The 25,511-nt window shown below is 50.4% G+C and overlaps 3 protein-coding genes across 4 annotated transcripts in view; 2 read left to right on the forward strand and 1 right to left on the reverse strand.

Moving 5' to 3' along the window:
- The window catches only part of Galns (galactosamine (N-acetyl)-6-sulfatase), a 32,307-nt gene extending 20,665 nt beyond the window's left edge, over window positions 1-11,642 (forward strand). For both annotated transcript variants that reach the window (XM_041649940.1, XM_041649941.1), the window contains exons 13-15: window positions 4,315-4,436; window positions 7,117-7,234; window positions 10,234-11,642. In XM_041649940.1, the coding sequence (XP_041505874.1) occupies window positions 4,315-4,436; window positions 7,117-7,234; window positions 10,234-10,320 (327 nt within the window). In that variant the 3' untranslated portion in view covers window positions 10,321-11,642. The remainder of the gene's footprint in view (window positions 1-4,314; window positions 4,437-7,116; window positions 7,235-10,233) is intronic.
- Window positions 11,643-12,285: 643 nt separating this feature from the next.
- Window positions 12,286-14,532, forward strand: Aprt (adenine phosphoribosyltransferase). Its single transcript, XM_041650466.1, has 5 exons — window positions 12,286-12,447; window positions 12,571-12,677; window positions 13,713-13,846; window positions 13,974-14,052; window positions 14,149-14,532. The coding sequence occupies exons 1-5, from the start codon at window positions 12,368-12,370 to the stop codon at window positions 14,289-14,291; spliced, it is 543 nt and encodes a 180-aa protein (XP_041506400.1). The 5' UTR covers window positions 12,286-12,367; the 3' UTR covers window positions 14,292-14,532.
- Window positions 14,533-15,207: 675 nt separating this feature from the next.
- On the reverse strand, window positions 15,208-19,863 carry Cdt1 (chromatin licensing and DNA replication factor 1). The gene is made up of 10 exons (XM_041650351.1): window positions 19,592-19,863; window positions 18,953-19,096; window positions 18,723-18,874; window positions 18,112-18,309; window positions 17,874-18,019; window positions 17,632-17,732; window positions 16,924-17,112; window positions 16,517-16,669; window positions 16,233-16,434; window positions 15,208-15,938 (listed from the first exon to the last, which is right to left on the reverse strand). Exons 1-10 carry the CDS (start codon window positions 19,805-19,807, stop codon window positions 15,778-15,780), a joined length of 1,662 nt encoding a protein of 553 aa, XP_041506285.1. The 5' UTR covers window positions 19,808-19,863; the 3' UTR covers window positions 15,208-15,777.
- Between the last annotated feature and the right edge of the window lie 5,648 nt (window positions 19,864-25,511).

Consider the following 25,511-nt stretch of genomic DNA (forward strand, 5'->3'; position numbering starts at 1 on the left):
CTCACGGGTGGTGGCCTGCTCAAGCCCAGATGCTAATACCCACAAATGGCAGCACCCATATCCACATCTTTGTGCCTGTTCGCGGTCTGAAGGTGAAGTGCCACCCCACATATAGCTTAGGCTCCTGCTGGCTCCTTGGCCCATGCGGGGCTGCCATAGGCCTTCTGTCCTGCAAGCTGCTGGACCTACCTCCTCCATCCCCTCAGGCTTCCCAAGGTCTTTAAACACTTGAAAACCTACTAATGTGCCTTAATAGGGAAGACATTTACTTAATGAAAAACCCAAATACTAGAACATTCTGAACCAACTAGGAAGCAAACCACAAATGTCTCAGCTCAGGAGGCTCCAGCTATGCAGGGCTTTGGGCTGGGCAGGATGCCAGGCTTAGCTGGGCAGGTAAACAGCATATACCCAGGTGGGCATGTGGCCATAACTCAAAGGTATGACTCCCCAGTGCCTTGTTTAGAAGTTTTGGGCAGCCTAGGATAATGTCCAAAACCCATGTTTCATCCATCCCCTTTCCGACCCATACTGCCTCAGGGCCATCCTAAACATTGGCCTGCCATGCCATTGACACTGTGTTCTAGTCAGGGTTTCTGTTGCTGTGATGAAACACCACGACCAAAAACAAGTTGGCTCCTAGCCTACTCCAGTCACGTCAGGAGACCAGGGTCCATCAATCCCACCCTCTTAATCTTAAATTGAGAGGCCCATGTTACATAGAGAACTGAGGTCTATACAGTGGGTCACCTGTTAAAGGTTACAGCTAGGCCCAGAAGAGCCAACATCGGTCTTGGGTTTACCTGATGGACCCAGGCCTTCACGGCCCTGTGCCACTAACATAGGCCCTGGTTTCTTGGCCTTATGTTACCTGCATAGTTTTGCGGGTCAGCCTGTGGAGGACTCATGCTGTCACAAGCTCCTCTGCACCCTGTACACAGTGCTCTTATTTCAGATGCTAGGGTCTCCACAGGCTGTTTTGAAGCTGAGGAGGAATCCCACGAAGGACAAATTCATGCCATCTGAGCTGCCCCTGGGACACAAGTCCACGGGCTGGAAATCATGGATCTGCTCACTGTCCCCTCCTGATGGCAAACACATAGGGAGAAGGCTTATTTAGAGTCTATATGGCTGTCCCACTAGGGTCCCTCTGTACCTTGGCCCCACTCTTGCTCTAAGGCCAGACCTAAGTGAAAAGTTCCTGCACCTTATAAGCCTCTCCGCCGACACAGCAATCCAATCAGACCAAATCAAACTGAATTAGAAAAAACCCAGGTTTAATGGGTAAAACACTCCTGGATGATCTTCTGCGCCCCCCCTCCACCCAAGGAAGGAGATGGGGAAGAGAGATCAAAAAAACATGAGTCTGTTTTCTGGAGGGCAGTTTAAACCCTGTGGTAGTGGTCTTGAGCATCTCTGGGGAAGGGGTCATCATTTGATGGGCTTTCTGAAATGCAGCAGGGTTTGGAGAGAGATGAAGAAGGGGGTTTGGGGTAGGACTTCCACCAGAACATCCCAGACTCTTTGGCTATATGGATGCCAGGGGTCAGGGTGGAGCTTCCATCAGAAGAACACCGAGGCATTATAGCCTGCACATTCTACTCCAGGTCACTTGAATGGCTAGCCTGCTCCACTTCCTACTTGGTCCTGGGACCAGTGGAACCCAGGATTCCTTGGTGTGATTTTTCCATATAGACTAATGGGCAGGTCCTCGATACAGTGACAAGTAGGCCCCACCCTTTAGTGGGAGCTTTAACATCCCTTCCTCGCAACCCAGTGCTAGAAACCAGCCAGGCCTGGTGGGAAGTGAGGAGAAAATACAGAGATGGACAAGGGTGCCAGACCCATTTGGAGCAGGGTTTTTTGTTTTGATTTGGTTTTTCCGAGACAGGGTTTCTCTGTGTAGCCCTAGCTGTCCTGGAACTCACTTTGTGACTAGGCTGGCCTCAAACTCAGAGATCTGCCTGCCTCTGCTTCCCTCCCAAATGCTAGGATTGTGTGTGCCACCGCTACCCAGATCTTTTTGTTTTGTTTTGAAACAGAATTTCTCTGTGTAGCCTTGGAGCCTGTCCTGGCACTTGCTCTGTAGGTCAGGTTGGTCTTGAACTCAAAGAGATCAGCCTCCCAAGTGCTGGGATTAAAGGTGTGCACCACTACTTCCCCAGCTCTTTTTATTTTCTTTCTTTTTTAATTAGGTGATTTTTTTTTTTTAATTTAAACTGCAGCTGTTCTGAGTTCCCACGATCTGGCTTTTAGAACTGAAGCCCAGCTAGAAGGGGAGGGTTGTTTTTTAAAGGCAAAAGGTCACAATCCGCCCCCTGCTAACGTGAACTTCTGCAGGTGTGAGAACAGCCCAGGTCTTTTTGCATTCATTTCTGGAATTCCTGGCATTGTCTTAACAGCCTCAGATTGCTCAGTGAACTAGCTTCAGACCTCAGCTGCTACAATACCTGAACCTTCACCATCAGAGGGTTTGTGTCCCTCACCACCTCTGCACACTCAGTGTTTGATTTCCAGCATCCTGCCTGTGCCGTCCATCTGTGCTTCCAGAGCCAGACCAGAGTCCAGCTCTGTGGGGACGATAAAGCCTAATGCACTACAGGCAGACTTCCCTGCCAGTGCCCCGGGGTGAGGCGCTCAGACAACACAGCTGTAAGAGAGCTCCTAGACCAATTAGCGGAATCTTAATTAAATAGCTTATTTGATTTGCATCCAAATTATAATTTATGTGCTCCATCTAGACTTGGGTACTTCTCCACTGTTTAACATTTTCATGCTAACAGCGGTGGCTCCCTGCTGTGCAGTGTTTGTTTGTCCCCTGGCAGGGCTTCCAGGAGGCCCAGATTCTGGAGCCCACTTTGATTGGAAGGTAGCCTGTCCTTCCAGCCTCCAACTTGTCTCTTCAGCTCAGTGCACATGGAACTTCATAGCCTATGGCCTCCCTGCTTTAAAAACTGTACAACCATCACAGGGGTTTATATAACTGCACACTGTAACACCATCACAGGGGTTTATATAACTGCACACTGTAACACCAGCACAGGGGTTTATATAACTGCACACTGTAACACCAGCACAGGGGTTTTGTATAAGGTGTTAGAGACATTTGTTAGTGAGCTACACTGCATTGCACTTTTCAGTCCAACCACTGAAAATGTGAACAGTGTTGTCTCTCACTGTCAACATGGCTGGCACTAGGGCCCCTGAGTTACAGTACTTAGAGTAAGCTCCTGCCTCACAGTTCTGTCTAGGACTGTTGGAGGCTTGATTTGGGACATTCCCCATTTCCCATCAGTGCACCCTAAAGAGTAACCAGGAGATCTGGGAGGGAAGGTCGAGGCAAAAGACAAGCTTGCAGACGGGAACCACTGTAATGGAACCAAGCTGTGACTAGGAGAGATAACTTCAGCAGCCGAGTTATCCCACAAGAAGCCTTAGGGATTGGCTCCATGCTGCATACATAAGTACTTGTTAAGCCTTCTCTCTGTACTTCTGAATGCAAAAATCAGGGTTATTTGTAGTCTGTGCTCTTCTCTTGAGTCTCTTGGTCACAGCTGTTTGTAGCCTTCAGCTTCCATGTTCAGCTCTGGGTCTCTCAGCTTTCAAGCAAAAGGTCCTTTCTTCCTCTCTGGTCTAGTGACTCATCCTGACTCATCCCCTTCTGAGAGGCTCACTGTTCCCCCTGGCCACACACTGAGAGCTTTTTTATTTTATGTACATTGGTGTGTTGCCTGTGTGCATGTCTGTGTGAGAGTGTCAGATTCCCTGGGACTGGAATTTACAGATAGTTGTGAGCCGTCATGTGGGTGCAGGGAATTGAACCTGGATCCTCTAGAAGAGTAGCTCTTAATCACTGAGCCTTCTCTCCAACCCCACACTGAGAGCTTTATGGCCTTCTCAGGAGCGCTCCTCTGAACCAGTGGTCAAAGTCAAGATATGGAACTGCCCAGACTGTTTCATTTTGTTTTGAGACTCTCATGTAGCCCAGGCTGACTTCAAACTCATCATATTCCTACTTCTACTTCCTAAATGCTGGGATTCCAGCCTAACTGCCTAGGCTACTGTAAAGAGCTTTTTCCCATAAAAGGGTACAGGAAAACTTGGGCAGACACCCAGAGTGAGCTGCTGAGCAGCTGTCAGCCTGAAGCCTTTCCCTTCAACCAGGTGGCCATACTGTACCCGACTCCAGTCCACCAATGAACACTGCGGCACCGGGTATGGAGGATGTGTGAAGAACAGGACCAGCAGGGCATCTCCTGCAGCGTGGGCTCTGGCTCTAGGATGCTCACTTGGTCTCTATGCTTTTCGTTGCAGGGCATTGACTTCTGCCCTGGTCAGAATGTCTTAGGAGTCACAACCCATTCCCAGGAAGAACACACGGAGCTACCCCTGATCTTCCACCTGGGACGTGACCCAGGGGAGAGATTCCCACTCAGGTGAGGCAGGGGCAGGGTCTCCACGCTCCAGAGGAGACACTGGCCAGCTAGGCCAAAGGTGAGAGCCACATCTGGTAACCTGTCTTCCCTGGAGTTATTCCTCTGGTCTCAAAGGAGTATGTATGTCTTTGTAAGAACATGAACCACACAGAGGGATGGAACCAGAACTCTAGGCGCCCATCTAAGGCTGATGTAGAACCTACCAATTCCCAGAAAGCTACATTTCCACCTTGGGCCATGGCTGCCTTGCTCTCTGGGAGCTCCCTTCTTGCTTTCCTTTTCTGGTTGCTTCTCATCTCTGCCCCTTGTAGGTCCAGTCCACTGATAGCCTTTAGCAATGGGTCCTATACTCTTAGTACCTTCAGGGATGGCCAACAGCAGGAGTGAGGGATCCAGGCTTAGGATACATCTGTCTGCACTGAATAGCCCTCGGACTGACAGGAGGGAAAGAGAGTGAGGATGTTCAGGGACATGATCCTAGATTCTGGAGTAAAGTGCTTCAGGTGATGGCCAGCATCCTGGAGCTGAGGGTTTCTAGTGGTCCCCACTGGCTACCCACAGTGACCAATTCTGGTGAGCTAAATAGCCACTGCAGGGTTCAAGGACACTGCTCCTACCTTCTCCTATTCTCAGCGAGATTTGAACGTCACTGTGCACACAGTCAGTGACTGGCATCACATCCACCAAACTCCAGATCTACTAACAACTCCGAAGCCAACTCTGGCCCAATTCACTCTGCTTCTCCCCGGGAGGCTAATGGCTCTCTTAACAGGGTGGTAGGTGCCTAGGGTATACAAGTCCTGTGTCCTATAGCACTCCTGCCAGATTGGAAGGCACAGCCTTCTCAGTGACAGGCTAGGACTTGGTAATAGATTATCAAACAGAGGACTTTAAGACACCAGGAAGGTCCCTAAGGCTGCTCCTACATCCTGTGTGAGTAGCTCTCTGTCTCCAGCACCTCAGAAGGCAACCTTTTGGAAATAGGGTCTTGTAGATATTGTTAAGGTCAAGATGACAATGAAGTCATCCTGGAGAGTGGTGGGGCATTATTCTGAGAGAAAAGGGACAGAGACATCAAGTGGGGGAAGACTGCTTAAGGACTAAGCAGAGATGAGCCAAGGGGCTGGACCGGGCAGGAAGGTGCCTCTCAGGTTCTCTAGAGGAAGTGTGGTCTTCTGCAGTGCCCCAACTTCAACCCTCTGGCTTCCAAACTGCCACGGTGGGGAGCCTCCTTTCCTTTCTTCAGGCAGAGACTGGTATTTCCTAAAGACCCACTAGCACATGAATGTCATGAACCATGGGAGCTCTGTTGATAAGGGATGGTGGGGTTGCAGGCTTGACTGGCTGACCTATAAGATAAGTGCCTATGTAATTGACCACCACTGGCCTCATGTCCTCAGGATCAACCCAAGGTTCACGGTGTCTTTTAGTGATGCCCCCTGCTTCATTTACCCACATCTAACTTGTGCTGAGCAGTTTGGGTCCTTGGGGAATCTCTCATCCTGAGATGCCTCTTCCCCAGGACATAACTGTGCCCCAGGAGCCTAAGTCCTCTTTCTAGGAGGTTGCTGTACTGGAAGTGGCCCTGCTATCATCAGGGAGCACCCAAATCCAGCACAAGCTTGGAGGACAGCCTAAGCCTCTGAAGGCCTTCAGGCCCCTTGAGGGTCACAGTGATGGTTGGGATACTTGCAGGGTAGGGAGCTTATGGTCATCTTCTCACCAGTCATCCTGAGACACAAAGAAATCTGAGGACTTGGTTCACATGCAGAATTCTCTCTGCCCATGGCTTGTCAGAGCCTGAGTTGCAGATAGCTGAGATTCGTCTGCAGCCTGAGCTCGGCACCCTGTATGTACACGGCCCCAGGCTCTGCCCTCTTTATTCCGTTGTGAGCATATCAGTGGTGTGTGTTGTACGTCACACAGTGAGTGTGCTATTAGTTTGCTTCACACTCAGCTAAAGATTCCCTGACAGTCCAGCAGATGGCTGTGCGGTTTTCTCTGTGTAGCTTTGGAGCCTGTCCTGGAACTAGCTCTGTAGACCAGGCTGGCCTCGAACTCACAGAGATCCATCTGCCTCTGCTTCCCGAGTGCTGGGGTTAAAGGCATGCACCCAGCTCCATTAACCTTAGTCAAAAATGAATCAAATGCTGGAGGCTTGTGCTGGAACTTTAGGGCTGTATGTGTTTTCTCTCCATCTGTACCTGATCCCTTCTCAACATAAGACAGTTCCTTCTAAGGAAAAAGCATGTGTCATATGTGTATATGTTTCAGAATAGTACCACTGTTGTGGCAGTTCTTGTGGAGAGGCCCAGTCTCCGACCCACACCACTGGGTTCTCATCACACACAGGTCATGTTGGCAGTAACAGAGGAGGACTCGCTGCCATGGCTCAGCCTCCTAGGCCCTCATTTCCCTCCCTTGTGGAGTCTGACAACAGGAGAGCAGCTCACAGTACAGACAGCTGTCCAGGGAGGCTCATGGTGGGAGCCCGTAGCCCACTCTGACTTCAGACTGCCACCCTTGCTCTTCCCACCTCTAGAGACCAACACGAGGTCTCAGGCTTTCCAAACTAGACCACTTCATGTCCTAGAATGTCTGTGAACCTCCTGAGCTGCCTGCCAGGAGCAGATTGACCTTGGACACAATAGCCTTGTAACCAGAACCGCCTTCTCTCTAGCTTTGCCAGTGATGAATATCAGGATGCCCTCAGCAGGATCACCCCAGTTGTCCAGCAGCACCAGATGTCCTTGGTCCCAGGACAGCCCCAGCTCAATGTGTGTAACCAGGCTGTTATGGTGAGTGGTCCATGCATGCATGCATGCCAAGGCTTGCCTGTGCTTGACTACGTGTGCTTGTCCCATGCCATGAGGACACCTTGGCTCCCTGTATACATGCAGCTCAGCCTGGCAAGGTGCATTCAAGCACCAAAATAGAAATCATTGTTCTGATCAGTATGGGAGGGAAACACACAATATCCCATTACTGCTGAGGACTATTGGAGGGTGAATAGCCTTGTTCAGGTCCGGGCACGGTCTCCTGTTGACAGAGGTTTCTGTCTTGCCCAGTCCCACAGCTGTTCAGTCCCCCCAAAAAACATACAGAGGTCTACATTAATCATAAACCTGTTGGCCTATTAGCTCAGGCTTCTTATTAACTTTTTTTATTCTAAAACTGATTGGCCCAGTAGCTTGGGCTTCTTATTAATTGATTCTTATAACTTAAACTAGCCCATTCTTGTCTATGTTAGCCATGTGGCTTGGTACCTTTTTTGGCAGGCAGTCACATCTTGCTTCTTCTACATCTGGGTCACTACTGCAGACTCAAACTAACCTCTTCCCAGAATTCTTGTTGCCCCACCTCTACTTTCTGCCTGATCGCTGTTGCCCCACCTATACTTCCTGCCTGGCTACTGGCCAATCAGCATTTTATTAAAAATAATGTAAGTGACAGGATAAAAGGCCATTGCCCCACAGCACTCCCCCCCCCCTTTTAAAATAAGAACTCTGAATCTAATATCCTTTGTTTAGCTTTATTCCTGACCTTTATCCATAACAACTTGTAATCAACACTCTAAACAAGAAAAACATCCATAATTCATTTTTTGGGAATATGGACGTAGTTTTCTAGGCTACTTCCTGCTGATTAGGGATGCTGATAATCTTATGGGGACCTAAAGAAAAATTTGAAGTATGGTCAAGTCCTAACTGGAATATTCTCTGAGGCTTAATCAACTCAGCCAGCAGTCTTGAATCTGTTCTGGATGTAAAACTCATCTGGGCCATCTTACCCTATTGGAGACTTTTCAGGGGGTCTTCCTTGATCAAATCTGATTTTTCTTAACCCACAATGAATCCACAGCCTCCCATTTCCTGTGGAAACAAAAGCAAAACCTCTTCTCCAAAGTAACATGTCTTTTGACTTAAAATTCGAAGTCAAAGCATTTTCAAAATATATATGTTCTATTAATCTAGCAGCATTTGTAATCAAGTGTCTTTTAGCAGCTGTTGTTCCTTCCTCAGCCATCAAACCATTCAAAGACAACACAATAACATTCAGTATCCAGACTCTCTATGTATTTTTCATCTTTGCATGGCTTTATTTTAAACTCTATTTCTTCTATTTTTATTTTTTAATTTTTGGTTTTTTGAGACTAGCTTTCTCTATATATCTTTGGCTGTCCTGACACTCACTATGTAGACCAGGTTGTCCTTGAACTCACAGAGATCCGCCTGCCTTTGCCTCACAAGTGTTGGGATTAAAGGTGTGAGCCACCACACCCAACTACTCTCTTTCTTTTTTATTTTAAGGACTTTATCCTTTTTCTTTTCTCTCCCAAGCCTACATATATTTTTAAACACACTCTAAACTGTTTAGAGTTTTTTTTCCCCATCTGAATCTATCTTTACTGTCTATCTCTCTTTCTCTGACCACATGAGTCTTTAATTTGCTAAGCCATATGGCTAGCACTAAAGTGGCTTTGACAACTGGATCCACCCCATTCCTTAGCTTTCTGAGAGTCTAGCTTCATGGCAGAGGTACTGGCAGGAGCCATGTTTATTGCTACAACTCTGTGGAGTTTCAGAGTTCCTACTACCACCAAGAAGCTTGCTGTCGGCTATTCATAACACCATTTAAGTGTTTGTGGTGGGGCCTCTTAAAAGGGCTGCAAAGTTTTTTCAGTTAAAGCTGAGTCAGGAAGCCTCTCTTAAATGAAACACATTTGCCTCTAGCTAACAGAGCCCACCTGAGAAAATGCTGCTACCAAGAAGCCATGTTTAACTCTGTTCTTTTTGGGTCTAGAATTCCTTCTAGAACTCTCTCAGGTTTTAAGTGGATTTAATTATCCATGTTGGCCCCAGCCTCCTCTGAGGGTCTCACTGGGACCAACTTCTTCACTGCGTTCACAGACTGGTGCCTGTGTTGCTGGTTATTGTTAAACTCCTTCCCAGGGGAGATAGAAACATCGACCCCTCCTCCTAAAGTCCCAATAACAAAGGGAGGTACATCCCACCAGTGTTTACTCTGGGGAACCAAAGAATGCATAGGCTTTCTCATAGGACCGTGGATGAAGAGTTACAGGCAGGAACATGGAAAAGGAGGGGGTCACTTAAAGCAGCCATGCTGTAAAGTCTGTAGCCAGCAAGGATGACTCCCCATTGCTATGTCGATAGAGCTCCCTCCTATGTACTCTAGCCCCTCCCCAAGCCCCCAAGGTGTGACATGTCCTGAACAGGCCTGGAACTGGTTGAGCCAATTGAAAAGCAGGGGGCCTGCTGGTGGGAGACAGACGCCTACAAAGCTTGTGTCTTAAGTTGCTGGGCTTTTGTAAAGAGTCAGGAGGGTGAGGAAGAGGCTGGCCATCTTGGAAATTCATCATCTATATCGCCTAGGCATAGAGCCCCTGTGTCTGTCTGTCTAGCTAACAGGGAGTCTGTCTAACTCCTTCCTAGTCTCCCTGTGGCATAGCAGCCTCTTTTTCCTGGCTCCCCCACTTGTAAGCTGCCTGAGATGCAGGCAGTTGGGTGCAATTCTACCCCGAGGCTTCCCTCACTGGGCCTCACTTTCCTTGCTACTTGCTTTCCGATTGCAACCCCACCAGCCACCCCCTTGTCTGCAGATCCAGAGCTGCTGCTTGAAGAAGGTCCTGGGGCTCCACATTCCTGGGATTCTGGAAGGCATGGAGATGGCCGTGTGTGCACTCTGGTCAAGTGGGTGGGTGAGGCGGAAGGGCCACATCTTGTAACTGTGTCCAGATTGAATAACTGAGTTCATTTTGTTGAATTTCATTTTCTAGAATTGGGCACCACCAGGCTGTGAAAAATTAGGAAAGTGTCTGACACCTCCTGAGTCTGTCCCTGAGAAGTGCTCTTGGCCCCATTAGCCAAGATCAGAATCTCCAGCCAGCCCTGCAAGTGCCTAGAAGGCTTTGGCCTTGGGACTGATGGGCAAAAGAGACCAGCTGTCCTCTGCCCACCCACCACTGGTTGGCTGGCCTCTGCAGCCAGTAGCAAGGGTCCAAGGCTGCATACACTGGAGACCTGATCCGGAGTCTGCTCCCTCGCATTGTGGCCATCTTCCCAGCTGGCTATTGAAAGAGAAGTTCTTAGTGCCCTGCTGGCCTTGACCATGACCCAGTGCTGCAGCCCAGGGTCTGAAGAGCTGTCACTTTGTCTTCTCACTGTGCCTGCAGATATTTCAACCTTGGTGTCATCGACAAAGGTGAAGATTTCAGTGCTGTGCCAAGGAGCCAACATCTACCTGGGCATCAGTCCTCACCCCCATGTCAACTCCCTGGAGTGACCACCCCCCTTTTCCCACTGGCTGCAAACTAGAGACAAAGATATTTCATTGTCTGGTCCAAGGTGAGGTCAGTCACTGCCCTCAAGAGACAGGAAGATGACATCCTAAATTTCTGGCTCTGGCTCAGCACACTATGGGACCACTTCTGCTGTACCTGCCTCCTGTCATGTGCAGGCTACAAGATATAATCTCTAAACCCCTTCCCTGAAGGCTCACGGGAGTTGTCCATCCTGAACAAGTTCTCACATCTGTGCAATGACTGTAGTGCCGAAGCTGAATTGTGAAGGTTGGAAAATGATAATGAAGAGAGATTGAGAGAATAAATTCCCTTATAATAAATTATTCTGTTCCAAGAATAAATGAACAGGAGATGTGTTAGGCTGGGCTCCAACTCAGAAATCCGCCTATAGCTGCCTCCTGAGTGCTGAGATTAAATGTATATGCCACCATGCCCACCTATCCTGGTATTTGGAATAGAGATGATGGGAGACATTGTACATTAGATGGCCCATGTGCCTGTTGTATGAACTTCTCCTGGAGAGACATAAACATCTGTGTGCCTCAGATAGAATATCAATGACAGACCAAAGGAACCATTGGGTCCAATGAGCTCATTGATTACAGGAGCATGGATGACCCCAAAGCAGCTCCATCACCCTAACTGAAAGTCTTAATCCAGCATGGATGACAACTTCCCCTTCAGTTAACCTTCCGCGTGTGTGTGTGTGTGTACACGTGTGTGTGTACGTGTGTCTGTACGTGTGTACTCTAGCACCTCCAGAGACCACCGCAAAAGGAAGAATTGCAGCAGGCAGGGAGGTGGGAGTGAGGAAGAGATTAGTTGGGATCTACTAGACCCTCCTCACACCCTCTCCTTTGACAGAACATAACCCCAATCTGAAGGATTTCTTTTGATTAATAACAACCCCATTGAAGATGATAATGCTAACTCGGAGGACAGTCTTCCAATCACTACCTGTAGACCCAGGTACTATGCTGGGCAGGTAGATCCCAGTCTTCTGTCCAGATCTTCTGGTCCCCTCCACAAAGCGAAAAGGATACATCTTGCTGCAGAAGCACAAGAGAGTCTGTGGCCCTACCCCCACCTCCCCCCGAAGTGCTACCCTGCTTTTCCCCTCTACTCCAGGCCATACATAATTCACTTGCACCTCTGGACCTGAAGCTATCCGCCAGCTCCCTTCCAGGCTAGTGGGAAAGCAGGGTTGAGTCTCGGTTCCCTCACACTGCGCGCTGGAAGCACAGTACACTCCAGGTCCAGAAGGCGGGCCCTGGGGAAAGCGGGACTGAATAGGCAGGCGTGAGGGAGCCAGAACCCAAAAGGGTACCAAGGCTCATATCCTTTTTCCACCCAGAAATAACCCCAGGCTTTCAATTTGATGTCACCTAGGTTTCGAGCAAAAGAGCTACTTCCTGCCAGAGGCCACCCCCCACCCACGGCTCCCAGAGGCCCCGCCCCCTCACTTGCTGCCCCTCGTGCAGGACCACTCCCTAAGGACGCCCCGCCCCAGAAGCCCCGCCCACCGATGACGCCCCACCCTTGTTCCCGGACAGGCGTGACTCCGGTCGGCTAACACTCCCTCTGCCCTTTCTCCCTGCTGCACGCGGCTATGGCGGAACCTGAGTTGCAGCTGGTAGCGCGACGCATCCGCAGTTTTCCCGATTTCCCCATCCCCGGCGTGCTGTTCAGGTGAGGTCACGAGCCCGCGAGGCGTTGGCGCCCTGCGCTCGGCTCCCGGCGCAGGCGCGTGGGCAGTCGTGAGGGGGCTCTTGCTGGGCCTCCGCCCCCCACTTAGCCCGTCCTTGTTCCCAGGGATATCTCGCCCCTCCTGAAAGACCCCGACTCCTTCCGAGCTTCCATCCGCCTCCTGGCCAGTCACCTTAAGTCTACGCATGGCGGCAAGATCGACTACATCGCAGGCGAGTGGCCACGCTAGGCCGTGCTGGTTCCCCACTGTCCAGGCTTCCCTCCACCTCTTTTTTCTACCCCTGACCCTCCTTTAGCAATCTGTTCTTACCTGCCTTAATTTCTTGTTGACCCTGGATGATTACTGCGTCTCCCACCCCTGCTAGGTCCTCTGACCTCAGTGTCTGTTCCTATTAGAGATGGACTCTGCTCTGTCCATGTTGACCTTCCTCTTTTAGAGCGGGAGGTTGAGCAGCCTGACGGCAGGACTGTAAGGAGCATATGTGTGCTTTGAGAACTTTGAAGAAGGCCTTGGAACCTCCAAATGGACCGCCTTGCTAGGGGTAGTCACTTGCTAGCTCATCTCTAGGATGAGCTAGATGCTAAAAAATGCGTAGCCTTGGGACAGAAGGGGGCGTGCCTGGTCGGGCTTAGAGTCTGGTAGCCTTCAGGGGCTGCTTATCCCTCAGGACTATCCTGGAGTGTCTCTCCTACACAGTCTTGGGCTGATCACCTGTGGTGTACCAGGCTCCATGCTTGGGCTTCAGAAACACCCAAGGATTGCTGAATGTCCACCAGGGGAGTCAGACATGATCCAGATGGTGAGAACTCCAGACAACAGAGTGACCCTGACAAGTACTCAGAGGCCTCCCCAGAGGTGACCCATCTTGTACCTTGTACTACAGATAAAGTGCTGCATTTGAGAGGTGTCAAACAGGGTGGTGGCAGTACACGCCTTTAATCCCAGGAGGCAGATCTCTGAGTTCAGGGCCAGCCTGATCTACAAAGCAAGTTCCAGGACAGGCTCCAAAGCTACAGAAGAACCCTGTCTCAAATAAAAAAGAGGTGGCAAAAGCGTAGATGTCCCTGAGCTATACAGAAGGCAGATAACACCCCCAAGACTAAGAAGCTACCCAGCAGCCATCAGCGCCTTCTAGCTATAGCTAGTAAGACCTAGTATTTCTGGCCAGTACTGTTCTCTCAATACTAGGTCTCTTGGAAATCCCACACCCCTCAGCTCCAACAACACCCCTCTCTCACCCTAACAGGCCTGGACTCCAGGGGCTTCCTGTTTGGCCCCTCCCTCGCTCAGGAGCTGGGCCTGGGCTGTGTGCTCATCCGGAAGCGTGGGAAACTGCCGGGCCCCACAGTGTCAGCCTCCTATGCCCTGGAGTATGGCAAGGTAGGTGGGTAGCTGTCTAGGAGTCAGTGTGGGAAAGTTTGAAACCCGTTTTATGCCACTAGGAAATGTGGAAAAGCTAGGGGTGGTGGTCACTTGTTAACTCCTAGACTCTATTTCCTGTCTGCAGGCTGAGCTGGAAATTCAGAAAGACGCCTTAGAACCTGGGCAAAGAGTGGTTGTTGTAGATGATCTCCTGGCCACTGGAGGTGAGAGCCATGGGTTTCAAAGGGACAAGCTCTGTCTGGGGTGCTGACTCAGCAAAGAGTCTTACTATGTTCTCTTCCCTTGTCCCTTCACCCCAGGAACCATGCGTGCTGCCTGTGAACTGCTGAGCCAGCTACGGGCTGAGGTGGTGGAGTGTGTGAGCCTGGTGGAGCTGACCTCACTGAAGGGCAGAGAGAAGCTAGGACCAGTGCCATTCTTCTCTCTCCTGCAATATGAGTGACAGATGGTGGAATAGTTGCTGCACCCCAGCACCTGCGGCCGGACAGTGGCTCAGCCTCACCACCTAAGTGACCTTTGTAAGCCACCAGCTGCCCTTCCTGTGACTGTTGATTTTGCTGGTCAGCTGGTCACCATGGCTATGGACCACTTGGGTCCTTGCATTTTTCTATATGTGCTGAGTCCTAGAGCAGAGCTACTGCAGGCTACAACACAGCAAGATTAATAAACAGTTTGGTACATAAGGTTCTTCCTGTCATCTTGCTGCACGGATCACATAACACAGCTGCCTGGTAACTCCAGCCCAGTCCAAGGCAAGGACAATACCTGCTCCAATCCCAGGCAATCCGTAGGACCGGACACCGTCACAGGACCAGAAAGGGAAATCAGAAGTCTCTGTATCCTCCCACCCCCAGCAAAGGGTGACTGGGGGGCGGGGGGCAGGTGGTGGCTATGTCACTTTGTGGACCTCATCACAACAGGTAGGCTCAGTATAGAAGCTATAGCCTCTAGAAAGTTTTCTGGGCTTTTAGAACCAAAATGGAGACAGTGGACCAAGGGCATAGTCCAGTCACTACCTATCTAAAATCCTATTTTGAGGCCAGGTGGTGGTGGCGCACACCTTTAATCCCAGCTCTTGGGAGGCAGAGGCAGGCGGGTCCTCTGTGAGGCCAGCCTGATCTAGGGAGTGAGTTCCATGAAAGCCAGAGCTGTTACAGAGAAACCCTGTCTCGAAACCCACACCTATTTGGTTGAGCATCAACAGCAGTGGGTCTGCTGGGGTGAGAGAACTAGCCTGGCATGTGCTAGGCAGGCACTCTGCCACTGGTCAACCCCCAGAAGATTGTTCTCACCCAGGTTTTTACTGGCCTGGTCTTGCAAGTTACAGAAGAAAACACCTCACAACGGTGGGCATCATTTAAAGGTATTTTATGGTGTGACCTGTTCAGCTTGATCTTGGTAGCACTTTTATTTAAATATTACAAGACTATATTAAAAGTCAAGATTAACAGTCTCATCCAAGGCCATAGGAATGGAACAGAAGCTTAAAAAAAATCTTCATAAATTTTGGTCTCAAAACCTATAAAATTATTTTCATTATATATAGAAGGCCCAATTTCACTCTGCCATTCAGAGCTCACTGTCCTTTGAAATCTGGCCAGAAGTCCAAGTTTTCTGTGTGGGTCTTAAGACTCTAATCAAGAGAGCAGCTTTAATGAGCACGAAGGAGCAGGCTAGGCTGGCCTGGGGCTCCCATCTGGACCGACAGTACCTGGAACTAGACGAGTCAGACATCCGACATCCTCTGCTCTCACAGTTTACTTCCCCAGCAACCACAAAGAGCTGGTTCTGGGGTACCCCAAAGCCGCTTTATGAGAGCCATGGGCACAACCGCTGCCCATACTGGCGGTAAGCCTGTGGCATGGGGGGGAGGGAGCTCAAGTGCGTTGTTCTGATCAAGAGAACAGACCATCAGGCGAAGAACTCAGTCACAGCCCTTCAGTGTGGACACGCTGGGTCAGCCTCGCCGTGAGGCCAGCTAGGTCAGCAGCTTTGTCCAGCTTGACGTAAGTGTCCGTGCGAATGCGATGCAGGCTGAGCCAGTCTGGCAGCAGCTCGGCTAGGAGCAGCACGTGCTTCTCCATCTCCCCTGCAGAAGTGCATTGTGAGTTTAAGCACAGTATATCTGGATGACTTGCTCAGCTCACTTACCCAACCTGGTACCTTACACCCCTCAACATGGCCTTTCTCAAGGCTTAGCCACTGCTGTGGCCTGGGGGTCCCCGGGCACTGCTCTCAAACACCAGGGGAATGAACAACAAGGGGAACACACACATACTCCAAGGCAAACAAACTGTCTCTGGTCAGAAATGGACCCAGTTCCTTGCCAAGAACACAGTGAGCATGACTATGCCCACCCTCCCCCATCTTGCTCTGTACAAACCTGAGCTCAGGGCAGCTTGGCAACTGTCCACCATCCTTGCGCAGACCACCTCCATAGTGAGTGCCGGCTTGCGCTCAGACACAAAGACACCACGCAACACCCGGGCTAGCTCTGGCAAGCGCTCTAGCCGCTGCAGCCGAAGCTCCTGTTCCGGGCACCGTGTCATCTGTGCCAGCTGTTTCTGGACCTCCTTGGCCCTTATCTGCATAAAGTGGGTCAGCAACACATGGTTACCAAGGCCCCGTCTGGTCACCAAGGCCCCCTACCTATTACCCAGGACTTACCCGCTCCAGCAAGGCCTGAGACACACCCTTCAGAGCACTGGGAGAGGCGGCTGGTGGGGTGGCTGGTGGAGTGGCTGGGAGTGCTGGACTAGAGGACCCAGGGCTTCCAGGCTCAGTCGAGCGCAGGGCTAGGCTACTCAAGGCCCTCTCCATCTGCAGAGTAAGCACAGGTCAGATGTCACAAACAGTGACTTGTGAGGGGAAGCCCTTTGCCCTCTCCAGGCCAAGTTCCCAGCATACACAGCCAGCTGAGCTGCTGCAGTTCGCGTATGTGCGTCTGAGAAGGTCGGGGCACATCTTATTTCTGTGCCTTTAGCTGAGAAAGTAAGAAGCAACCAACCCAGAGGCACTCAGCTGCTACCTCCATACTACCTGAAGGGATGAAATCAGAGGCTAGAGAGCCTCACCTTGGGTGACATCAAGTTGCGGGCTCTGGCCAACACCTCCTGGGCGGTGGTGAGCTTCTCTGTGACAGGAGGCTGGGGCAATTCGGCGGGTTCAATATCGGGCACTTCATCCACATTGAAGCGTGGGTGCCAGCGTGTCAGCTGGTCTTCAGGCACAGCCATGGGGGGGTTCAATGAGGCGAGGAAAGCCTGGAGGAAAGGAGAGCATTGGGCTACGATTCAGTCCCAGCTAGAAGCCCTCGCTCAGCCTTTCTGTGCCTAGGTAGAGAGCCAGGTATAAAGAGGCACGTTCTTAGCATGATATAGGCATTGTTTTTTGTTTTTTGTTTTTTTTTGAGACAGAGTTTCTCTGTAGCTTTGAAACTAGCTCTTGTAGACCAGGCTGGCCTCGAACTCACAGAGATTCTCCTGCCTCTGCCTCCAAGTGCTGGGATTAAAGGCGTGCACCACCACCGCCTGTCTAGGCATTGTTGACAATGACACTAGATCCCTCTCAGGGTCTCAAGCTAATCTGAGCTCTCCAGCTTTTGGGTTCCAGGCAGCTCTGTCCCAACTCCGGCCTATAGTGCAGAAGGTATCAGCAATAAAATCAATCCTCCTCACATTCATTTTAAGATAGCCACGGCAAGGGACTAAGAGGAACCTTTGTGTTTGCAGTCAGGACAGTCAATGAACCCGCTCAATGGCTCCACAAACGCCAGCGCTCACCTTGTGATGTTCTTTGACTCGGTCCACCAGGTTCTGACGGAAGACCTGTCTGCGCTGCAAGAGGCACGAAGCTGTGAGCTGGGTGGCACCACCACCACCCTCTGCAAGAAGAAAACATGGTGAGCCCAGGCCCATCCAGCTGCCCACCCATGAGGGAAATCCAAAAACTAGGCCTGACAACAACCATTTCACCCGCAAGCCCAAGGTGAGCGAGCCCACCCAGGGCCTCGCCAAAGACTCACCCGGTTCCAGCAAGGGTTCGATGGTGAGTTGGTAATCCGATCTCTTGATGCTGTCCTTGAAAGTGGGGACATTGCATTCCTGGCGGAAGCAATATGATGTGGGATACACGGTTTTGATCTGGCCCACATTGCGTTCTTCGAAGCGCCTACAGAAGAAAGAGGGCTGGGTCAGAAGGATCACGCAGACTGGCATTAGACTTGGAGGGCAACCAAACCCACTCTCTACCACACCACACACTTGCGCATCATGTCCTGGACGCCTTGTTTGACTTTAGCAAAGGTCACGGTCTCAGACCGATTGTGAAGCATGCTCACGATGGTATCCATGCTCCGGAACATCTCAGCCAACACTTGATACTTGTAGGGCAGGACGAGGCCAGGGGGACCGGGCTGGGCCAGGGCATGGAAGCGCTGGTAGGCAGGGACTTTCTCGACACTGTAATGGAAAGCAGTCTCATTATGCCAACAAACCACACAATTGACCCTACCCCCACCAACAGACAACAGGACAGCATCAAAAAGGGACAAGCAGCAGCCTGCTCCCTACACCTGCCTGCCCAGCACACTCAGCTTAGAGAGACAGGCACAGCATCCATACTGCCCACAGTACTTAGAACGAGCCAGAGGCAGGAGTGAACACGTCCTTTTCAGGTGGGGGACAAGGGCACAATGCTGGTGAAGAGTAAACTGGTGTATCTATGTCTAGACAATCTGGCTCTCAGCCCCGTGCCCCGGAGGCACACTAATTGTCTCCCTGCAAGTCATGGCACCCAGGCCACCCACCCCGTTACTGCAGTGCCCCCCCAACAGCCTGTCCTCCCCTGGACCTTGTGGCCACCTAGGACTCACCATGGTTGCTCTGTGGGCTCCTTGGCATCTGATGTACAAGACTCCACAGCATTCTCCTGAACTCTGGCCCTCAGGGCCTGAGCTTGGGCTCCCAACTTACGTGCCCGCCTCAGGCAGGACTGGAGCTCAGAGACAGAGTCCTTTGAGGGGACCTAGGGACACAGGCACTGTTAGTTCTACCAGTTATTTGTAGCCCTGCCCACAGCCCACCCTCAGCCCAGCCTCCTTACCTTGTCCTGCTGCTGAACTGTGGCAGAAAGGCCTGGACCTTCTGAAACAGCGGTGCTCTTTATTCTCTTGACAGGAGATGGTTTTACTGGGGATCCAGGGTCTGCTGAAGGGCTGGGGTCAGCTGGGGAACTGGGGCAGGAGTCCTGGTAATTAAGAAGCTACAGATCAGTACACTGGGGTGGGGTGGGGGTGACCTGCTCAGCAGGAAGAGCACTGGCCAGAAGAGCCAGAACCATGTGGTCTCGGTTCACTAGACCCTGAGGGACTGGAGGCAGGCTGGGGGGGGGGGGGGGGGGGCGGTGTCTGTCATCTGAGGCGTCTAATGACACAGGCAAGATCCACCTGGTCTGTTGAACCTCTTCTTCCCCAGCAGCTTTCAGGCCTGGCTCTCTTGTGTTTTCTCTCCATTTCAGAAGCTCCAGCCCAATTCTTTGCGCAACAGCCACCCCCAACCCCTGCCTGCTGCAGTCTCCCAGCAAACCCAGGTCTGGTTCCTCTGGGGAGAGAAAGGAGTCCCCAGCCTGCAAAGAGACTCTAATCCTCCTTCAGTCTTAGCACCCAGTCCCCTTCCTCAGTGCCCGATAGTCAGGGTTTCCTCTCCTGACCAGGGATCTTCTGGGGTCCCACGCACGCCTCACCAGTCCAGGAAGCTGCAGCCTCCGGCGCGCGGGCGGCGCGGGGTGGTCGCTCCCGGGTTCGGTGGAGGGACGGGCGCGCTTGCGGCTGCTGCTCCGGATCAACTCACTGGGCACAAGCCCACTGGGGCTTGGAGTGAGACAGACCGACTTGGCCCGCGGAGCGGTAAGGCCCGGGCGACGGCGAGCATAGAAATCAGTAACACGACTTTGCGCCATGGCGCCAAAATGCTAGTTCCCGCGGATTTCGCGCGGTTTTCGCGGCTTCAGCCTTGCCCCGCCCAGACGCGCGCATACTCCAGAGCATGCGCGCTAGGATACGCCAAGACGCGCATGCGTCACGCCGGGCCACCTCCGGGCCGCGGTTTTGGGTTGAGTTAGCACGCAATTTGGAGCGGCCCCAGGCGGGTGGACAGGAATGGGTTGGACTCTTGACCAGTGGCGGGCTGACGTGCGGCGTGGCACATGCGCTGTCCGTCATTTACGCGCGCTAGCCTGGCTGTGGCGCGTACGGCTCTCACATCCACGTCGCGCGCCGCTCGAAGTGGGGCGGCTGCGAGCCAATGGCTCCTGGCCCGGCAAACAGGCTGCCTGATGGAAGAGGACGCTTCTGCTCCTGTTGATCACATTTGCAGAATAATAGTCTGGTCTCGCATGCCAGCAGCGTAGCTGGACCAAAGTCACAAGCAACTGCTGAATGTCTGGTTCCAGGCGCGCGATGAGTCTACCCAAGACGGCCCACGCAGCCGAGCAGGCCCCCGAAGCATTTCTTTTGCCACATCCGGGCTATGGAGTGTAGAGGTCGGCTCTGGGAGGGGCTCCAGGGCAGGAAGCGGCCTAGAGGCGTGGGAAATCAGGAAGGCGACGCAGAAAGGACTGATTTCTTCAGTCACTGCCACCCAATGCTCCCCCACACTCCTGGAGGGAATGACCATGCACACGATGCTGTCATTTTGGGCAAAGGTGGCTTCCTAGGGGGAGGGAGGACATACAGGGAGTGGACAGAGCAGAAGCAGAACCTGGGAGACCTGGAGAGCTGTAAGGACAAGCAGCACTGAAGGAGAGTTCCCAGGAGGCGGGGGCTGTGCAGTCCAGAGCATCAGTCTAAAATGTATCTGCAGCCGTGGGGTAAAGGACCTGGAGTAGTGGAAGTTTTTGAGACTTGTTGCTTGCACCTCATGAGTATGGTATACCTTGGAGCCTCACAGCCCGCGTCTCTTCTGGATGCTTCCCTGCAGTCATAGTAACCATTCTGCCTTTGTAAGGCCACCCCTGGAAAGTAGGCCTTTGGGATGACACAGCATTGGAGTCTCACAGGAAATCCTGACTTGCCTCAGTGACAGGACAAAGCCAGCTGTCTCCTGGCCGCGGCTGATTAGATAGTGACCGCGTGGTTGAGCCAATCAGATGTTCTCCTAGGATTAGCGCTGCTCTAGGGTAGGAACCGCCCACCCTCCCGTGTGCCAGTGGCCTCTCTTACCATACTGTACGGTGAGAACCAGCAAACAAGTGTACCTCCACAGGAAGCGCCAAGCACAGCAACTCCAGCTCTGGGTTTTGAAACAGTTTCCCTATGTTTTGTTCTTGCAGTGATGAGGAATGAAACCCAAGGCATTATACTACAAGACAATAGCATGCTACCCTCCGAACAGTGTCTTTTCCATGAGGGATTTTTTTTCTTTCTTCCTTTCTTTTCTTTCTGTTTTTGGTATTTCAAGATAGGGTTTCTGTGTGTAACAACCCTGGCTATCCTAGAACTCACTCTGTAGACCAGGCTGGTCTCGAACTCACTGAGGTCTGCCTACTTCACACTCCTGCCATGGCCTTCCCACCAAGGTGAACCTTCAGGCTGGACCTTCAAACTGGGAGGCAAAACAAATCCTTAAGTTACTTTTATCAGGTACTTTGTCAAGGCCTCTTCCAATCTATGAAGGCTTAATTAAAACATGGTTATAAAAGTCAGTCAAAATCCCAAGCAGAGGCCGGCAGATCTCTGAGTTCAAGGCCAACCTGCTCTACAAAGCAAGTTCCAAGACAGCCAGGACTGTTACACAGAAAAACTCAAAAAAGAAAAGAAATCAAAGTTGGGTATGATGGGAAGCAGAAACTAGTGGATCTTCATGAGTTCGAGGCCAGTCTGGTCTAAATATTGGGTTCCATGTCAGCCAAAGCTACATAGAGAGCCTTTATTTTTCCGAGACAGGGTCTCTGTGTAACCTTGGCTGTCCAAGAGACCCATGAGGCTTGATTAAATCCCTTTGAAAAGGAAGGAATCTGTTTTTTCAGTCCATGGGTTTTGTTGTTGTTGTTAAGAAGTTTACAAACTATCAACTTCTGAAGAGTTTTAGATAAGAAGGAGGCAGGCAGCTTCTCTGCACTGAAAACACAAAATACAAGCAAGCCCAGCATGCGTTTTCCATTTCCAGTCCATCAGAAGATATTCAAGAACTACAAAAGAGGCCAAGCATGGAGCTTCAGGTCTGTAATCCCAGCATAAGGCAAGCAGAAGTTGGAAGCTGTGTAATTTAGTCGGACCCTGTCTCAAAGTGACAGCCTGGAGAAATGGCTCGACCATTAAGAGCACTGGCTGCTCTTCCAGAGGACCCATCCATTTTCCTGCAAAATTCAAGATGTCGTTATTTTTTTCTGCTGTGTAGTACTCCATTGTGTAAATGTGCCACATTTTCCTTATCCATTCTTGGGTCGAGGAGCATTTAGGTTGTTTCCAAGTTCTGGCTGTGACAAACAAAGCTGCTATGAACATAGTTGAGCACATGTCCTTGTGGCACGATTGAGCATCCTTTGGATATATACCCAAAAGTGGTATTGCTGGGTCTTGAGGAAGGTTGTTTCCTAATTTTCTGAGAAATCGCCACACTGACATCCAAAGGGGTGTACTGGCTTGCACTCCCACCAGCGATGCAGGAGTATTCCCTTTTCCCCACAACCTCTCCAGCATAAGTTGTCATCAGTGGTTTTTTTTTTTTTGTCTTTTAATTTTCTTTCTCAAAGTTTATTTTAAGTGACTTAAAAATTATACATGCCATTGGGGGAATCTTGTATTTGTTTTGATACATATATATAGTATAATGTTTATATATGTATATATAGTATGTACTGTAACAGCAAATATACTATACATCATATGCATATATATGCAAACATAATGCTATATAATATATACATTACACATAATATTATATATAGAGTATAATGTTTACATCTGGCTAACCATATTTATCCCCTCAAACATTTACCATTTCTTTAAAGTGAATTTTTTTGGAATGTGTAATATATCTTTTAATTTTCTTTTTTAAAAACAGCATTAAAAGAGGGCTGGAGAGATGGCTCAGTGCTTAAGAGCTCTGGCTGCTCTTTAGCCTGCAGGTCCTGAGTTCAATTCCCAGCAACCACACAGTGGCTCACAGCCATCTGTAATGAGATCTGATGCCCTCTTCTAGCCTGCAGGTATATATGCAGGCAGAACACTGTATACATGATAAATGGGTTTTTTTTTTTTTTCGAGACAGGGTTTCTCTGTGGTTTTGGAGCCTGTCCTGGAACTAGCTTTTGTAGACCAGGCTGGTCTCGAACTCACAGAGATCCGCCTGCCTCTGCCTCCTGAGTGCTGGGATTAAAGGCGTGCGCCACCACCGCCCGGTTTTTTTTTTTTAAGACTTTTTTTTTTAAATATTTATTTATTTATTATGTATACAATATTCTGTTTGTGTGTATGCCTGCAGGCCAGAAGAGGGCACCAGACCCCATTACAGATGGTTGTGAGCCACCATGTGGTTGCTGGGAATTGAACTCAGGACCTTTGGAAGAGCAGGCAATGCTCTTAACCTCTGAGCCATCTCTCCAGCCCCCCCTTTTTTTTTTTTTAAATGTTTTTTTCATCAGTGTTTTTGATTTTGGCCATTCTTACAGGTGTAAGATGGAATATCAGAGTTGTTTTGATTTGCATTTCTCTGATGATTAAGGATGTTGAACATTTCCTTAAGTGTCTTTCAGCCATTTTATATCCCTCTGTTGAGAGTTCTCTGTTAAGGTCTGTACTCCATTTTTTATTGGATTATGTGATCTTTTGGTGTCCAATTTCTTGAGTTCTTTGTATATTTTGGAGATCAGACCTCTGTCTGATGTGGAGTTAGTGAAGATCTTTTCCCATTCTGTCGGCTGTTGTTTTGTCTCGTTGAGCGTGTTCTTTGCTTTACAGAAGATTTTCAGTTTCAGGAGATCCCATGTATTAATTGTTTCTCTCAGTGTCTGTGCTACTGGGTTTATATTTAGGAAGTGGTCTCCTGTGCCAATGCTTTCAAGGGAACTTCCCTCTTTCTCTTCTGTGATGTTCAGTGTGGCTGGCTTTATGTTGAGGGAGTCCACGGTTTGACAGTACATCAAGGCAGGGAAAGCTTGGCAGCAGGAACAAGAGGCATCTGGGTGCAGCGAACCACAGTCAAGAGAGACGAATACTCAGCTTCTTTTCCTTGCTCAGGATGGTCTTCCCTCCTCAGTGACGTCGTTTTGGAAACACTCTCAGAAACACTCTCAGAGGCGTACCCAAAGAGCTGCATCCTTCGTGATTCTAAGTCCTGTTGAGTCGTGTTTGTTGGGTATTTGTGGCAACAATGGAAAAATAACCGTTACCACCACATTCACCGTAGTCATCAAGACCATGATCGCTCTTGTCACCGCCTGAGGCTGGTTAGAGTTGCCACGGGGCCTCAGTATTGGTGATGACCGTGTTCTGGACTTGCCTAGCTTCCCTGGAACCCTCTGTGGCTCCCTGAGACCTGCTCCCTGCCAAGCTGCAACCTCAATAAATACAGGCACAGACTGAATGGTTGCAGGCTCTGCTCTTCTGCTGCATTCCGGAGTCATCTGTAAGAAACAATGACCAAGCGCAGCCATGCAGCGTTTCCCAGCTCCGCATCCTGTAACGCAAGAGAATGTCTGCTGTTCAGGTGTGCTGCACTGACGGCCCTGCTTCCTGTTGCTGGGATGGCTCCTCTGCCCCACTCAGAGCGCTTCTCTAGGTCATACCGACATGGAGGTGAAGAAGCAGGGACTCCAGGCCGACAGCCAGTACAGCTGGTGACCCAGGGAGCTGAACTTTCACTCCTCCCGTTTCCAGCTCTCCTCACAGGAAACTAATGTGGAACCCCCTGGAGACCTGCTGAAGATCTGTGAGTCACCTGCAGCCACGGAGGAGCTTTTTGTGGTCTTGGCTTTTAACTTGAGGTTTGTGGCCAAGCATAGAGAGGCAGCTTTCTCCATCAATGAAGGCATCTGAGGCTCAGTCAGGATTGATCTGTGCTCGACTCCCTGTCTGCCAGACAACCTTGGAATACATTGTGGATGGGCTAGACCAGGGTTCATGGAGAAGATGCTACTGCCTGCCACAGGTTGAGTGACACTAGCAGTTTATTCTCCCTCTGAAACTCAGCCTTCAGGGCTGGAGAGATGGCTCAGCAGTTAAGAGCACTGGCTGTTCTTCCAGAGGTCCTGAGTTCAATTCCCAGCAACCACATGGTGCCTCACAACCATTGGTAATGGGATCTGATTCCCTCTGCTGGTGTGCTTGAAGACAAGACAGGTCACTCATACATAAAATAAATATTAAAAAACAAAAAACACTTGATCTCCTTGTCAATACCAGGGTGTCTTGTCTTGCAAAAACTGCTTCACAGCACAGTTGCTGCAAGAGCCCCGGGAGGATGAATTGAGAGCCTTGTTTTACCTCAGTGATGATGAAGGCCCTCTCACACTGGCTTTGGAAAGCATCAGACGGGGAGAGGGCTAGCTCTGCCTTTATCCCTCTGAGCTTCTTTCCTGCTGTGGTGACCAAAGGCCTTACAAAAGCATCTTCAGAGAGGAAGGATTTATCCAGCTCATAACTTCAGATTTCAGTCTGTCCTGA

Source organism: Microtus oregoni, unplaced genomic scaffold, assembly GCF_018167655.1.
Source record: "Microtus oregoni isolate MIOR12 unplaced genomic scaffold, Mior012 000004F_ref0000308, whole genome shotgun sequence".
Lineage (NCBI taxonomy): Eukaryota > Metazoa > Chordata > Mammalia > Rodentia > Cricetidae > Microtus > Microtus oregoni.